Genomic DNA, 16,249 nt, shown 5'->3' with positions numbered 1-16,249 from the left:
AAATTGCAAGTAACTTTCTTTGTGAGTTTCTATGAAAACACGATGCAGGAAAAAAAATCCTTTGCCCTACTACATGAAATTGAGTTTTGCCTTAAAAAAGAACGTGACCTTGGTGGGGCACCTGGGTGGCTCAGTCGGTTAAGTGTCTAACTCGGTTTCGGCTCAGGTCATGAAATCAAGGTTCATAGGATGGAGCCCCGTGTCAGGCTCTGTGCTAACAGCACAAAGCCTGCTTGGGATTCTCTGTCTCCCTCCCTCTCTGTCCCTCCCCTGCTCTCGCTCTCTCTCTCTCAAAAATAAATAAATAAATAGACATCTTTTTAAATGTGATCTCGGGAGACCTGGGTTGCTCAGTTGGTTAAGTATCTGACTCTTGGTTTCACCTCAAGTCATGATCTTGTGGCTCATCAGTTTGAGCCCCACATTGGGCTCTGTGCTGACATTCCAAAGCCTGCTTGGGATTCTCTCTCCCTCTCTCTGCCCCTCCCCTGCTTGCTCTGTCTCTCTCAAAATAAATAAACTTTAAAAAATTAAATTAAAAACGTGATCTTCGTGATGACTACATTCAGAATGAAATGGCTCATCCCAAAACATAATGTACACTCTAAATTATACTAGAAAGCCCTAGCAAAACTGGCCTAGATTACCCAAAACAGTGAATTTAGTCAATATATTTCATCAAGAACTCAGTTAAAAATGCAATGGATAGATACACAGAGTGGAAATCATAAAATATGCACTCTATTTTATTGCAAAATGTATCCAAAAAGTGCATCCGTATAGATCATGATAAAGAGAATTATTCTATGTTCAGTGATAGAGATGAATGAATTGAATGAACAGAGAAACAGCTATGTGCCTTCCACATTCATTTTTAGAAAGAGATCCAGACACACACGCGCGCGCGCGCGCACACACACACACACACACACACACGCAATGTTCCCTGCTGGTCAAGAAATAAGCTCCAGTGACCCACACCACTGAATTCTAACTCCCCGCTAATTCACACCTCTATGTAACTATCACATTAAATTAATACCCTGAAGACTGTTGACTCCAGTCAAATTGTAACTATCTGCCTCCCCGACTACACCAGGCTCCTCAAAAGCAAGAACAGTTTTTTGTTCACCCATTCCTCAGTGCCTAGCCCCTGAAGGAGGATTTCATCTTTGCTGAATGGAAGTGAATTTGAACCCGAAATTCTTTCCAGTCCAGTATAACTATGGTCTTATCAGCTCCCTGACTTCAAGTCCGAGTAGAGCACGCAGTCCTTTGTCCGTAAGCTCCCAACAGGTTTTACAGGGCAGTGTCACTTTCTTGCAAGCCTTATTTTAGTAGCAATATTTCATATCATGATGTCACTTTGGGATTTAGATCATCTGACCTCAAACGACATACATATCAGCCCATTGGTAACTGCTGCTCTTGATAAAACAGCAAATCTCTACTTCTGGCTCCTTATCATTTGACAGATTCAGTATTTGGAAGCTTAACTAGTTCCTAAGGGGGAAAAACACCACCTGCCATAAAACTATTCACTCAAGGTCATGACCATCCCTTTTTACTGCTTCTCATGTAGCTGAACGCGTGGCTGGATGCCAAGCAAACATGTAATGTGATCCAATGATAAGTAGGTACTTTGTTCAGAAGCTTTTCACTGACGAGATGACAGTCTAATACACCCTTAGTTTTCTGTCCCCACAACCGATTTGTTAGGGAATTCCTGCTCTGTCTTTAATCCACACATGTTCGTGGGGATTTTTCTTGTGAGTAGGGATTCTAGAACTAGAAGGTTCTTTGATGACATGTGGAAGACAAGACACTGCCACCGGCTTCTAATTAACTCTAATTAACGTACAAGCCAGGATCTCGGGAAGGATGATGGGGAGTGAGGCCTCTCTAGGCCGACAGCGCTCGCAGCACCTGCTCTGAAAGCCCAGAGGGCAAACCCCACAGTAGCACAGAGGTCTCTGGAAAGTTACCTTCCTGAGGGATAGACACCTGGGGCCGCTCTTCATAATGCTCACCCTTTGGAAGCGGCTGTCGCATCGAACCTGGCTTTCCCGCCTTGTCTCGGCAGCCTGCTCACATCCCAGTAGAATTACCGCCTTCGGACTCGTATAAGGCCTAGTCCCTGTGAGAACGTCACCCCCGGGGGTGGGTGGCTACCCGGTCTGTTGCAGTTACTGCGGAGCCCATGTCTAGCACGGGGCAGTGTCTGGCATCGCAGAGGTGGCCCCTATTTTTATGAACAGCCAGAGGTCCGGGCCAACCAAGGAAGCCTGCTGAATCTGACAGCTCTGCATTAAGGAACTTGGTTGAGACCCGAGAGGACAATAGTATTTCACGGCATAAACAAGCAGTGCGGCTCTCTCCCTAGATTTACCTAGTAGAGAACTGAGAACTGCCTGTTTTGTTCTCTATAAAATGATTTCCTTCTGCCAATGTTAGTGCAGCGCTTGCTGTCAGAAACAGCAAATGGCCTTGTTTGTATATGGCCTAAATCTAAAGGGGAGAGAGCTAGGGGCGCCTGGCTGGCTCAGTCTGTAGAGCGTGCGGCTCTTGATCTCAGTGTCCTGAGTTCGAGACCCACATTGGGTGTAGAGATAAATAAATAAACTTGATTATAAAAAATAAAGGGAAGAGCTGGTGTCCTGTGGCACAGAGCATTTACTCCCTGAGCCTCCACTGCCATCTGTACTCCCTATCTCCCCCCAGTACCATTTACATCCCCTGTGTGTGTTTCCTAATCACTTCCTGTGTATTTTACAGACATACTTTCTATTTGCTACTTGTAAGTCCTTGCAAATAGAATTCCCCTTCTCCCGGAGCTGTCAGAGTGGGCACTCAATAAATGTTTGGGGAACAGATTCATGCACTGTTTCCCGAGTTGCCCTCTAGATAAGAGCTGACAAATGTCAGCATAGAGCCAGTGTTAGAAGCTGGGTGGCCTATAATCCCAGTTTTTCCTGGGCATTTCCAATGCAGTGAATGACAAATACCATAATATAAGAAAATGGTTTTATTCCTAATTTTTAGTTCCCATACAGTTTACAAATACACGTTTCCTCTGATAATACGGCTTTGCAACTAGCAACGCAGTTGAACTAACACCCATAAATATAGGTGGGAGACCATTAACGTCCACTGATGTTTCTCTACATAAACTATTCTTTTCACGTCATTTGTTTTAAACAATTGCAAACAGACTACATAATACGTGGGCAAAAAAGGCAATTAAGTGAATCTCTTGAAACACTAAATGTATAATAAACAGTGCATATTATCCACATTTACATGATTCACATCAAAATGATGACATCCTAAAATGTATTCCTTTTAAAGGATAGATTTATCAATAAAATATTACATATCTTTTAATACTCTGGTACAATACTTCATATGCTGCAGGAAAATTAAATGTAGATCTAGTCATCAGCTTAAAAAAGGATCCTTTTCCATTAGCTTTTATTAATAAAAGAATCACAATTATGTCATAAATAAACAGGCAAATTATTAATTACATGATTTGAGGTTTAGGATGAAAACTTGTAGAAATTAGTTTGATATACAGTAAAGTTATACAACACACTAAAACCAACTGTTTAATATCTTTGCCTTGTGTGAACCGCCCATAGTGGAAAAGAAAAGAGCAAACTTTTTAATGATGGAAGATACAATAAACTAGATTTTGGAACTTATTTTTCAAGAGGAGGAGGGAGAAAGATTTCAACAAAATTAAGGGCTAATACAGATCCTGATAAAGGCATCTTGAAATCAGGGAGGCCCTGTGCTTGCTATATAAAACGTGATTCCCCCAACCACACACAGAAAACGGAAACTGTTCTGGGTGTGCACTGACATCTATAGTCTAAGTTGGCCTTATGGATTAATAAGCTACAACGAAACACAACTGCATACCTGTTCACCTTCCCCTGAACTAGGAATAACCCAGAATGTTATATCAGTTCTCCAGATCCCCAGTAAAATAACCCCTAAAAATAATCTCGATAATCCTCTTGGCTGTTGCAAAGCCACTGGGCTCCGTGAAGCACAAACAAACCCCAAGAAGTCGAAACAAACCCCAAGAAGTCGTATGTCTTTTCTCGCCCCCGTTTAGCCGCGTCTGAAAAGTCACTGATTTCAGTGGGAGAGAGGACCGTAATTTTCAGGAGGGACACATACTGGATATGAGCTGTCTTTTTATTTGTTTAAAAAAAAGCTATTAAGACTCCGAAATTTGGCTTTTTAGAAAAAACCCTAATGCCAAGGGTCAGATAAATTTCTTCACCCCAAATATAACACCCTATCCTATGCTTATAACTTTAAACTCCTCAACCAGCCATGGGATACTGTGCAAATTTAATGTCTACCGGTAACCAGAAGCAGACTGCACGCATGTATCTATCACACCTACCTTCCGGGTGACCCGATGCGACACCAAGCGTGGACTGCTCCAGCCCTGGGCCCTTCGACTTCCCACAAACCACCTCTTTGGAACTCTCATTTCCACTACTTTTTAACACGTGCACCTCAAGCGCCCCACATCTTCACAGCTCTCCCTTCCTGATTCCATCTTGTGGAGAGTGATCTCATCTGAGAACCTACCATCACCTCTCACCAAACACATAACAGACCTTAGCAACCTAGGGACTATCACAATCTTGTCTTGGCAGAAGTTTACATAACGGGATGGTTTGCAGACGTCGTGGAGGGAAAGCTAAATGAAATCTATGTCCGGTAACGAAAAAAGCCAGCTGCGATCAGGCGTTTCTGTCCCAAGTACAAAACAACTTAATCTTGAGCTACAGGCAGAGACGTGAATGCAGCAGGTATATTTGTACAATCGAACCCTTGTATGCTGGTGAAAGACTTTGCCCCCAAAGTCCAGAGTCTAAACTATACCACCAAATCCAGGCAAACAAGAACGATTCAATGTGGCGGTGCAGCAGAAAGGACAGGATTCAAGATCCTTGCTGCAAACACTGAACTGGAATCTTTCTTTACAGGCTTGACAGGAGTCATTTACATTCCTCTGAGGAGGTAATCCCCTCTGGGCCACACCTGTGTTCTAAAGCAATTCTAGGTTCAAGGGATGGGGGGCAAGAAGGGGTGGAGTCAATGTGCATGCTGTCTGCGAAAATGGCAGCGGAGGCTCTCCCCCAAGCTTCCTCAGGGCTTCATGGGAGGTAAAGACCTCAGGAAGGAAGCACTAGCAGGGCCACACCTAGTCCTTCCTTTCGAGCCAAAGCAGGAAGGAAGAATCTGAGTTAACGAGACCGTGACCTAAGGGCAAAGCTGCCACAGCGGTTTATCATCTTTACGAAGTCAACCAATGACACTTTAATTGAAACGCACTCACTGAATGATGATTCAGCACGGGGCAAAGAGGGTGTCTCTGGAGAAGGCACTTCGGGTAGAACGGTAGCAAATCTCACTGCTTGGCTACAACGAAAATGGGTGACTGCTAATTCGATTGGATCGGCAGCCTCGCGAGGAGGCCCCCCGCTTGGCTACGGTCTGGCTGAGACCACTGGGGTGGAGAAAGCACCCCGGTCGCCTCCCCCTGCGGGTGCCATGGTGACAAGGTGGTTCTGCCCCCTAAACACATCCATCCTTACGAGAGGGGTCTCCCAGGTGACGCTCCAAGCCAGCAGAAAGTTCAGGAAGTCCTAGAAGGCCCCCGTCTTTCACTTGGACTCCCGCTTACATGAGCTGCTATAAGCAGCTTCGATTTCCCAGCGTCACCAGCAGCCTCTATTTTGCTAACTATTGCTGTCTTCCCGTGACACTGATTGTGACAGTTGGTTACCCTGTGGGGCCCCCCGAGAATCCCGCCTCGACTTCATGCCCCCGTGCCGGTCCCCTCTTGCGGAATCTGGGCTGGGCTCATGACTTGCCTGAATCAACAGAAGGCAGCAGACGTTCTGGGTTTAAGTCTTCAGAAAGTCTGGCATCTACTGCTTTATACCCCTGGGGGCTCTGAGCTGCCCCGGCAGCGGCCCAACAACCCGGCTGGCGAGGCCACCTGAAGCGGCCACAGGGAAGGGGGCCTGAGGGCCTGCACGGAGGGCCTGGCCACCCAGTGGCCAACCTGCCCACCGCATGGGCAACACCAGTGAGAGCACAGCAACAGCTGGACTGAGCCCGGCCCAGACCGAAGAACAGTGAAGAGGAAGGAAAGAAGAGAAAAGAAAAAGGAATTGTGTTAAGCCGTTACGTTTCGGGATGGCAGATCGCCGACAATCTGTAAGCACGACGCTGCTGGGTTGTCCACAGATGCGGGTTTTTGTTTCTGTTTTTTTCCTGAATACAAGACAATCACTCAAATGAAAAGAAAATATGACAAACATTTCCCACCACATCCTTCTCAGTCAACAGGCTGAATGGTAATTGGTCATCTGCGACGAAGAAAACACACCTTTTATCTTAAGTCTCCATGATTCTTTTTTCCCCATGATCTTTTTTAATGGCAATGCAAAAGTGGGCAGATTGTCGACTTCCGACAGTCTGGGGCACTGGCTTAATTATCATTTAGCCAAAAAAAGAGGCCATCAAATGAATTCCCCACTGCTGGGTAAGCAGTGGTCCAGAACCTGTTCTCGCTCCCACGGTATGCCATTACCTTTCCCAAAAGGATTTTCCTCTTACAAGTGCTTGTCATCCCCCACAGAGAGAAGAACAATTGAATTCTTAAGATTATAGGAAGGGGAAAGAAATGCCAATAAGTAGAATTTGAATCACCATCATCTGGCAAATATAGAGCACAATTTAACTGCTTCCTCGATTTAAAATAAAATTCTATAAAATAGAACACTGTCCACATTGTAGAGATGATTTCTTCGTATGTGAGGAAATGAGCAATTGGTAATCAGGTACTGTGGAGTTAGAATACAGTGGTCTTTAAAGGGTTTTCAATTTTGTTTCTCCAAAGGTAGTCAACCGTGACACAAGCCTTCCAACTTCAAATTCGTTCTTTGTACAAACTTTCTTATATCTGTTCTTGATCTTTTTAGGGAGAGGGTGAGAGTCCACATCTGGGGAAGAAAGAAGTGAGAATTTTTAAGAAGCATGCCATATAAAAGTTTCTCAAGGCATTATGCGATTTTAAAGTAGATTTAATGCTTTTAAATGCACTAACCATTAAAATGGGAATTTCAACATACAATATTGAACCTGTGAGTTTCCAACACACATCACACACCTGGGTCGTCGTCTACAAAGGTGACCGACAGGGATGTGGAGGGGAGCGGGGCGGGGGCCCCGGGAGGCCAGCATCCTGTGTCACACAGCCAGTCAGGGGCCAAGGGGGATGAGAACCTGGGCACCCTGACTCCAACCATCCCGGGTCCCCGCAGATCGCCCCGGGCACAGCTCAGGTAAACAACTCTAACACAAATGCAAGCAATGGGGACACCTGATCACTAACAGTGACATCTCTGCACAGTAAGTGCCAGCTGTGCACCTTGCAGACCTAACCCTGCATTTGGTTCCAAGCCTTAATGAACTCTAAAATAAATCCAGCTGAGAAAAAAGTTTCAGAAGAGAAAAAAGAGGCTGGTTTGCAAAACTCAATTATGGTACACTTTGCTAGGACACTTACAATTTAGCTGCCTGCTTAAAAAACGTCACAAGTGATAGAAACAACTAAGGAGCACTTCCATTTAAATACCTATTTCTGGGGCGCCTGGGGGGCTCAGTCAGTCAAGCGACAGCCTTCGGCTCAGGTCATGATCTCACGGTTCATGGGTTGGAGCCCCGCGTCGGAGTCTGTACTGACATCCTGGAGCCTAGAGCCTGCTTCAGATTCTGTGTCTCCCTCTCCCTCTGCCCCTCCCCAACTCGTGTCTGGCTGTCTCTCTCTCCCTCTCTCAAAAATGAGTAAACATTAAAAAAAATTTAAATACCGATTTCTGTGCTGAAGTCTTGGTGAGTCGTCTCATCTGAAACTCTTCTGCTGCTGCATCAGACCCACGTTTTCATAAACTCTAGCATTATCTTCTCTCATTCTGAAAAGAAAAAAAAAGCATCAATAAAAACGCAGACCACACTCTGCAAGCTTACGTGGCACTCACAAAGCACACACCACGTTCTTTGGGGACCAGCTACGGTGCAGACACAGCCCCCAGGAGCTAACCCCCCCAGGACAGGCTGTAAGACATCAACATGCAGCACTATCAAGCTAAACATGAAATAAGGACCTTGAGTCCCTGTGCTCTCTGGGGTTGGAGGAAAACAAGGCATCTTCCTCACGGGCAGAGCAAGGGAGGCCTGTACGATTAGGCCTTTGAGTAAGACCTTGAAGCGGGGAGACTTGTGCACATACAAAGGACAGATATTAATTTCAAGCAGAGGGAGAGCTTGGGCAAGAGCAGTGTGGTGGGGACTATCCTTCCATCCGGCCCCGACTGCAGCTACAAGGAGGGAGCATTAAGGGTGAGGCTCAGTGGTGGTTTAGGATGAAGGGCCAGTACATCGGAGGCCAGACTCCATTCTGCTGAGCAGGGAATGGAGATGAGAGCAGTCCGGGGGGGAACGGGTGACCCAGCCAGCCTGGGTGGGACAAGATGAAACAAGCAGAAGGGGCCCAGGGTCTGGGGCATCCTGGGTTTGCGCCCTACACACAATATGATGCGAGCGGAGATGCAGAGGGCCTGTTGCACAGGCAGGCCACTGGTAAAGGGATTGGCAGAGTTAACGCATTCTGTCTGGCGAGGACTCAGAGCCCTGGCAAGCTGACGCCGCTGCACAGGACTGCAGGTAGCAATTTAAAACATCAACCTTCCCCATCAGTCCACTGGGGAAGGAAAAAGCAGGCAGAAGGAAGAGGCAACTTGGTGGAGAGAATGCTTTCGCTGTATAATTTCATTTCAATGTTAACTACAAACCCAAGGTAAATACAAGCCTCATATTTGCTATCTAAAACGTTTATACAGAGCATTAAAGTCAGCAGGGGTTTAAAAATCCACATCAGAAGCAAATAGAGAGAAGACTCTTGGGGGGGAAATAAAAAGTAAATGTTATACCAGAGACTGACTTCAGAATATATAGAAAAACAATAACTTACAGCTGCTGTTCACATAATGATTTAACAAACATTTTCCTAACACATGTTTTTAGCTTACACACTAATAGGAGTGGGCAAAGTTTTTCTGTAAAGGAGCAGAGGGTAAATAATTTAGTTTCTGCAGGCCAGACTCAGTCTCAGGCATATACGATATTCTTTGTGATGCTTTTTTGTTGTTGTTGTTTTTTAATATAATCTTTTAAAAACCATTCGTGAGTTGTGCAAAAACAGCCAGAATTTGGTCTGGGGGTGGCAGTTTGCAGACTCCTGGTTTAAAAGCCCAAAGTAGATTTCTGTTGTCTGCTGACTGTGGAAAATTAGCAGAATGTGTCGGTACTGAAACATTAACAGTCACTTTATTTACTTGGCAAAGGGTCTCAACACATCAGAAGGGGCGATACCTACCTTCGCTGTCTATCACTAATGGATGTCGTCCCCACCCCATCAAAAGAAAAACTCAAATTTTTCTTAGAGAACCATTACCTGACATACTTGTGACTTCAAATACTCGTAACCAGTACACCAATCGTCTTACTGTTTAGGTAAATTAAAATTCTGTTTATTTAGAAAGCTGATACACTCGCCAATCGGCTGGGCCACAATCATGGGCACCAATGAGGCGTACGCTGCACAGACCTGTTGATGTTGAAGCTTTTCTACGGGACTGTGTTCAGACAGAAAGGATTTCCTTTGCTCCTACTTACTCTGCACAGGATGGTGTTGGAGTACAAGGCGGGAGGGGACTCTGATCTCCGCTTGTCTGGTCCGTCAGAGAATACTTAATATTTGTATATTCGTGCCCTTTCCTCTTGCTTTTCTGAAAGGTAAAGATTGCATAAATGAGGAACTGGACTTCTTTGAAAAGAATAAAGAAACAAAGGTGGCATTTCACCAGAGAGAGACGGGCAGACAGGCTGGACCCTGTATGTTGATCAAATGTTAGGGAATTCACCTCCTTGCTGAAAACGCAGCACACAAGTGAAAAGTACTTTTGGACCTTCCAATTCAAAAGCACAGAGTCATGCATTAACAACTCACTGTATTAAACTGAACGTATCTATTTCTGAGCTTAAGAGAGAATTCACACTTTCTTTGCCACATTAACATCTAATCATTTCATAGTTCACTTGCAACACATTTAATGATTCTCAGATAAACAGTTGGGAAAAGGTTCCAGAAATAAACCCACTGCAAGTAAAAATGGCACACAGGTAACAACGATGGCAGCACTCTGAACAGAAACAGTAACACGCCTTATCATACCTTCCCCGCCTCCCACCCCCACCCCAGGAAAGACCCTGGCACCTTTAAAACGTTATTTTGGGTTCCAATGATACTTTGAAAAAAATAAATAAATTGGCAAAGAAAACCAGTAAAATATAATCTGATCTCAGATGCAAAGTGAACTATACTTGGGAGGAGTCCCAGTTAGATGATTTGTCACTCTTCGCTCCTAAAGTCACCTAAAGACAACCAATTCTGAAAATCTAACCCACCAAGATATCATCATCAAATAATGTTGCCTTTATTCTAGGATATTCAAGAAAAACAGCAAATATCACCAAGGATATCCACATCAAACACTGATGTACAGTGACTTTCCTTCACTGCCGGTGAGAGGGTAAACTGGTGCACAATTAGTCAGAACTGCAAATACTAACCAGTTAGTATCTAGTGATAATAAAATATATCCTGCAGGGGCGCCTGGGTGGCTCAGTCGGTTAAGTGTCCAGCTCTTGATATCAGCTCAGGTCATGATCTCACAGTTTTGTGAGTTCGAGCCCCACGTCGGGCTCTGCGTCCTCACAGAGACTGCTTGGGATTCTCCATCTCCCTCTCTCTGTGTCTCTCCCCTGCTCACACTCAATCAATCAATCAATCAATAAATCCTGCAACCTTGAACTTTTGCTTCTTGAGAAACTATACATATAAGCCTAAAAGAGCTATACAAGTATGTCCAGTGACGTTATTCTTCATAATGTCAGCAAGAGAATGAATCAACTTGATGTACTCAGATCATGAAATAATATGCAACAGTGAAGAGGCACAATGGAAAGACTGTGTGTGTGTGTGTGTGTGTGTGTGTGAGAGAGAGAGAGAGAGAGAGAGAGAGAGAAAGAGAGAGAGAGAAAACAGGCCTTATAATCACTGGGAAGTGGAAAAACACAAATTATAGAACAATAAAACAGTATGATCCTATCTGGCTAAACAGAATGTTTAAACATATAAAGCAATGTTACAACTGGTATTTGTGCTGTAAAATATACAGAAGACTGCAAGCCCAGCGACTGCCCTGGGGTTCCAAAGGCAGGACTGAGACGTGCGGGGCTGCCAGCTGTACCTGCCACATTTGATTGCTGTTATAAAGGGAAAAAACACTTGGAAGAAATGGGATAAAATAAAATGGTTGATTATAGATATAATACTAATATTTAAATTTTTTTGAATAGAACATAAAACAAGTTTAAATCCACTGGCGAAGCTTCTTCTTGCTCTCCTGACTCAGAACTTACCCTAAAACAACAGCTAATGAAAAGTAGAAAATCTTATTTGACGTACAAGAATTGTTAGAACTCTAACCTATAAACTATAAAGCATCTCATCCAGTGTGAACCTGGGACCAACATCTAAAGGAGGGGGGACAGCCTAAAGGACACACTGACTCTTCACAGAAAACGCTCGATGTTAGCAGGTAGCCAGCTGCTTGCTGTCCACTTCCTCGTGCTGTCTGCAACCGTGTGCAAAAGGAAACATCCTAAAGGGCAGTAGGGAGACAAGATGCAAAGTGCCTGGGCCCTTGGATGACCTTGGATGAACAGAGCTGCCCACTTCCTCCCTAAATTGCCTGCCAACTCGGATTTTTATGTTAGAAGAGAAATCAGCTTCTATCTCGTTTAAGTCCCTATTATTTAGCCTCCGTTAAAGCAGCTCAACCAATTTATTAACTGATCAAGCAGCCGTTACATAACTTAGACTCTAGGGAAGCAGTTGCAAAAACAGGAATCCAAAGAGAAAATGTTTTGTTTACTCGACACAGTATTTTAATGTTTTGAAAAACTGTTTTTGAAAATCTAAAGGCTGGGGCACCTGGGTGGCTCAGTAGATTGAGAGTCCAACTTAGGCTCAGATCGTAATCTCATGGTTGGTGAGTTCGAGCCCCATATTAGGCTCGCTGAGGTCAACACAAAACCTACTTCAGATCCTCTGTCCTCCTCTCTCTCTGCCCCTCCCCACCTCGCTCTCGCTCTCTCTCTCTCTCTCTCTCAAAAATAAACCTTTGAAAAAATCTAAAGGCCTTAGGGGCGCCTGGGTGGCTTAGTCGGTTAAGCGTCCGACTTTCGCTTGGGTCATGATCTCGCGGTTCGTGGGTTCGAGCCCCGCGTCGGGCTCTGTGCTGACTGCCAGCTCAGAGCCTGGAGCCTGTTTCAGTCTGTGACTCCCTCTCTCTCTGACCCTCCCCTGCTCATGCTGTCTCTCTCTCCTAGAAATAAAAAAAAAAAAAAAAATCTAAAGGCCTTGAAACACAGGCACAGACTTTTAGCACTGAAATACTGACTTATATAAGAAACAGTCTTTTAAAAAATATAATTTAGGGGCGCCTGGGTGGCTCAATCGGTTAAGCATCCGACTTCGGCTCAGGTCATGATCTCGTGGTTCGTGGGTCTGAGCCCTGCGTCAGGTTCTGTGCTGGCAGCTCAGAGCCTGGAGCCTGTTTCAGATTCCGTGTCTCCCTCTCTCTCTGCCCCTCCCCCACTCATGCTCTGTCTCTCTCTGTCTCAAAAATAAATAAACTATTAAAAATTTTCTTTTTTAAATATAATTTAAAATGAAATATTAAGTGGAAGACTTGACAAAGAACAGCTCTTATTTTAAAACTCGTTCTGGGGGTGCCTGGGTGGTTCAGTCAGTTGAGCGTCTGACTCCCGGTTTCAGTTTAGGTCATGATCTAATTTGGCTCAGACAGTGAGGGGCCTGCTTGGGATCTCTCTCTTCCTCTCTCTCTGCTCCTCCCCGACTTGTGCTCTCTCTTTCAAAATAAACAAATAAACTTAAAAAAAAATAAATAAATAAGAAACTTATTCTGGAGTTGAAAAATCTTTATCTTTTTTTTTTAATGTTTTATTTATTTCTGAGAGAGAGAGAGACAGCGTGATCAGGGGAGGGTCAGAGAGAGAGAGGGAGACACAGAATCCAAAGCAGGCTCCAGGCTCTGAGCCACCTGTCAGCACAGAGCCCGACACAGGGCTCAAACTCACAAACCGTGAGATCATGACCTGAGCTGAAGTCAGATGCCCAACCGACTGAGCCACCCAGGCGCCCCAATCTTTACCTTTTTCTAAATAAAAAATTTAAATATACAATCAATACCTTGAAGCATAAGCTTGCTTTCTACTCAACACATTTTTTTTTAATTGTGGGAAATGAAAAAGAACATATGATAAGATAATGCTCTTAGACAAAATTTTGAGTGTACACAATACCATTAAGCTCTTTTTTAAAAATGTTTTTATTTATTTTTTGAGAGAGAGAGTCAGAGCATGACCAGGGGAGGGGCAGAGAGGGAGGGAGACATAGAATCCGAAGCAAGCTCCAGGCTCTGAGCTGTCAGCACAGAGCCCGACGCGGGGCTCGAACTCACAAACTATGAGATCATGACATGAGCCAAAGTAAGATGCCCAACTGACTGAGCCACCCAGGTGCTCCCAAACCTTCAATTTTAAATACCTGTCTTTAATAAGAAGAACCAGGGTTCCACAGAAAAACAGCCAATTCAAAGGCTAGGACAGGGAACAGAGAAGACGAGCTGGAGCATTCTGCACGCCAGAAAGTGAGCAAGTGGGACATGGACACGTGAAAGGGACACAGGGGCCACTCTGAAAAGGCTCCCAGTGCCCAAAGCTGCAACAATTTGAGCAACAAATTAAATAGCATAGTATTGGATTATAACCCCAAGTAAACAATAAATATACATGGGCCCATACACATATAAATAAATAACTGCTTGATAAATAAACAGAAACAAATCTTCCTCACAAAGGAATTCTTAATAAGTTATGTTCCAGAATAAAAGATGGAGCTTAATTCCCCTTCCTTTGGGTACGGTCTGCACTAAATGACTCGCTTCCAAAGAACGGAATAAGGAAAGGGAAAAAAGAGTCATTTACAGTGAGAGAAATCTGGAAGACACTACCTGAGGCAAGGGATGAAGGTTAATGTCCCCAGAATATGTTGTTATCAGGTGCCCCTTGAGTGAAGAGAAGGGCACCCCCAAATGACCTTGTTACTCCTCTGCCCCAAAATCCATCACCCCCGTCGAGACAGGAGAAAACATCAGACAAACCCAAACTGAGGGGCACCCTACAAGCTATCTGGCTAGTACTCTTCAAAAGTGTCACGGTCATGAAAAACAAGCAAAGACTAAGAAACCACTATAGACCAGAGGGAACACTAAATTCTATGTGGAATCCTAACAGGGTCCTAGAACAAAAATAAAGGACATTCGTGGGAAAACTGGTGAAATCCAAATAAATTCTAGAGCTTAGTTACCAGCAATATATCAAGGTTAATGACTTAGTTCTGATAAAAGTACCGCGTTTATACAAGATGTTAAACATCAGGAAAAACTGGATGCATACATAGGAACACTATCTTATCTTTGAGACTTTTCTAGGAGTCTAGATCTTATTCCAAAATAAAAAGTTTATTTAAAAAAAAACTGCTGGAGGGGGCAGGGGAGTTCCATATTTGTATATGGATATATATATCTCTAAGGTTATATAGCAAGAACTCAACTAGAGCAGTAAGTCATTAGCGAATTAGCAATGCAAATAATGCTACACCAGCACAAACCAGCATAGCCAGTTCTGGGCTTCAAAACACCGCTCTACAGGGCTCCTGGGAAAGTACACGATGAGCCTTCATATGCTGGTGTCCAAAAGTGTAAGGAAATAAAAAACAAAACAAAGGAACATGGCATGGGGTGGGGGAGCGGACTATGGGGGGAGGCGGGCAAACAGACACAGCTAGAGCGCACACTGCTCGTTACCACAGAAGGAGTGGGGGGATGGGTGAAATAGCTGATGGGGGTCAAGGGCACCTGCTGTGATGAGCACGGCCTGTTGTACGTAGTGTTCAATCCCTAAATTCTACACCTAAACTTAATAGTACACTGTATGTTACACTGGAATTTAAATACAAACTTAGCTAAAACAAATGTGTAAGGAAGTACTCAAAAATGGGAACCATCAAAAGGACAGAGGAACTAATTTGAACAGTTTCCCACTGGCCAAATTTGGGACAATTTAAGCAATAAAATAAATACTAGTAATGGATCATCACTCGTTCAGATATAAATGAATGAATGAATGAATGAATGAATGAATGAGAAAGGTCTTCCTTAAAGTAAACTCCCAACTAATAAATGAAAAGGGAATTATATGGAGGCGCCTGGGTGGCTCAGTAGGTTAAGCGTCCGGCTCAGGTCATGATTTCATAGTTTGTGGGTTTGAGCCCCGCATCGGGCTCTGTGCTGACAGCCAGCTCAGAGCCTGGAGCCTGTTTCAGTCTGTGACTCCCTCTCTCTCTGACCCTCCCCTGTTCACATTGTCTCTTTCTCTCTCTCAGAAATAAATAAAACATTAAAAAATAATAATGATAAAATTTTTTTAAAAAAGGGAATTATACGGAAATAGGAAATCACCACTGGGCAGACATCTCAGTAGTAATTTTTCCAGGCAAGAATAGTGAATACATATAAAATTAGTAGGCAAAACATATTCTGAAAAATAGGATACTTATGTGGTCTCAAATATCTACCTATAAAATATTAATTAAAAAGGGGAAAACCGTCACTTTACAGTGGAGAAATCTGATGGGCAACACCCTAATCAAGTGACCAAAGACAGTACTGCCAGCAGTGAAACCCATCAACAGAGGGAGCTCCTGATGTGACGCATTAAGGATGTGACATCACTCCGGGGCGCCTGGGTGACTTAGTCGGTTAAGCGTCCGACTTTCGCTTGGGTCATGATCTTGCGGTTCGTGGGTTCGAGCCCCGCGTCGGGCTCTGTGCTGACTGCCAGCTCAGAGCCTGGAGCCTGTTTCAGTCTGTGACTCCCTCTCTCTCTGACCCTCCCCTGCTCATGCTGTCTCTCTCTCTCTCCTAGAAATAAAAAAAAA

General features: G+C 44.1%; 1 protein-coding gene across 2 annotated transcripts in view; it reads right to left on the bottom strand.

Annotated features, from left to right (window-relative positions):
- Window positions 1-3,007: 3,007 nt before the first annotated feature.
- The window catches only part of PTPN11 (protein tyrosine phosphatase non-receptor type 11), a 77,311-nt gene continuing 64,069 nt past the window's right edge, over window positions 3,008-16,249 (bottom strand). For both annotated transcript variants that reach the window (XM_039240123.1, XM_039240198.1), the window contains exons 14-16: window positions 9,775-9,887; window positions 7,911-8,012; window positions 3,008-7,040 (exon numbers count right to left, since the gene is read on the bottom strand). In XM_039240123.1, the coding sequence (XP_039096054.1) occupies window positions 7,943-8,012; window positions 9,775-9,887 (183 nt within the window). In that variant the 3' untranslated portion in view covers window positions 3,008-7,040; window positions 7,911-7,942. The remainder of the gene's footprint in view (window positions 7,041-7,910; window positions 8,013-9,774; window positions 9,888-16,249) is intronic.

Source organism: Hyaena hyaena, unplaced genomic scaffold (genome assembly GCF_003009895.1).
Source record: "Hyaena hyaena isolate Hyena2069 unplaced genomic scaffold, ASM300989v1 scaffold_0, whole genome shotgun sequence".
NCBI classification, from domain to species: Eukaryota; Metazoa; Chordata; class Mammalia; order Carnivora; family Hyaenidae; genus Hyaena; species Hyaena hyaena.
The sequence above is the reverse complement of the archived record's forward strand: the minus strand, read 5'-3'. Positions and strand labels throughout refer to the sequence as shown.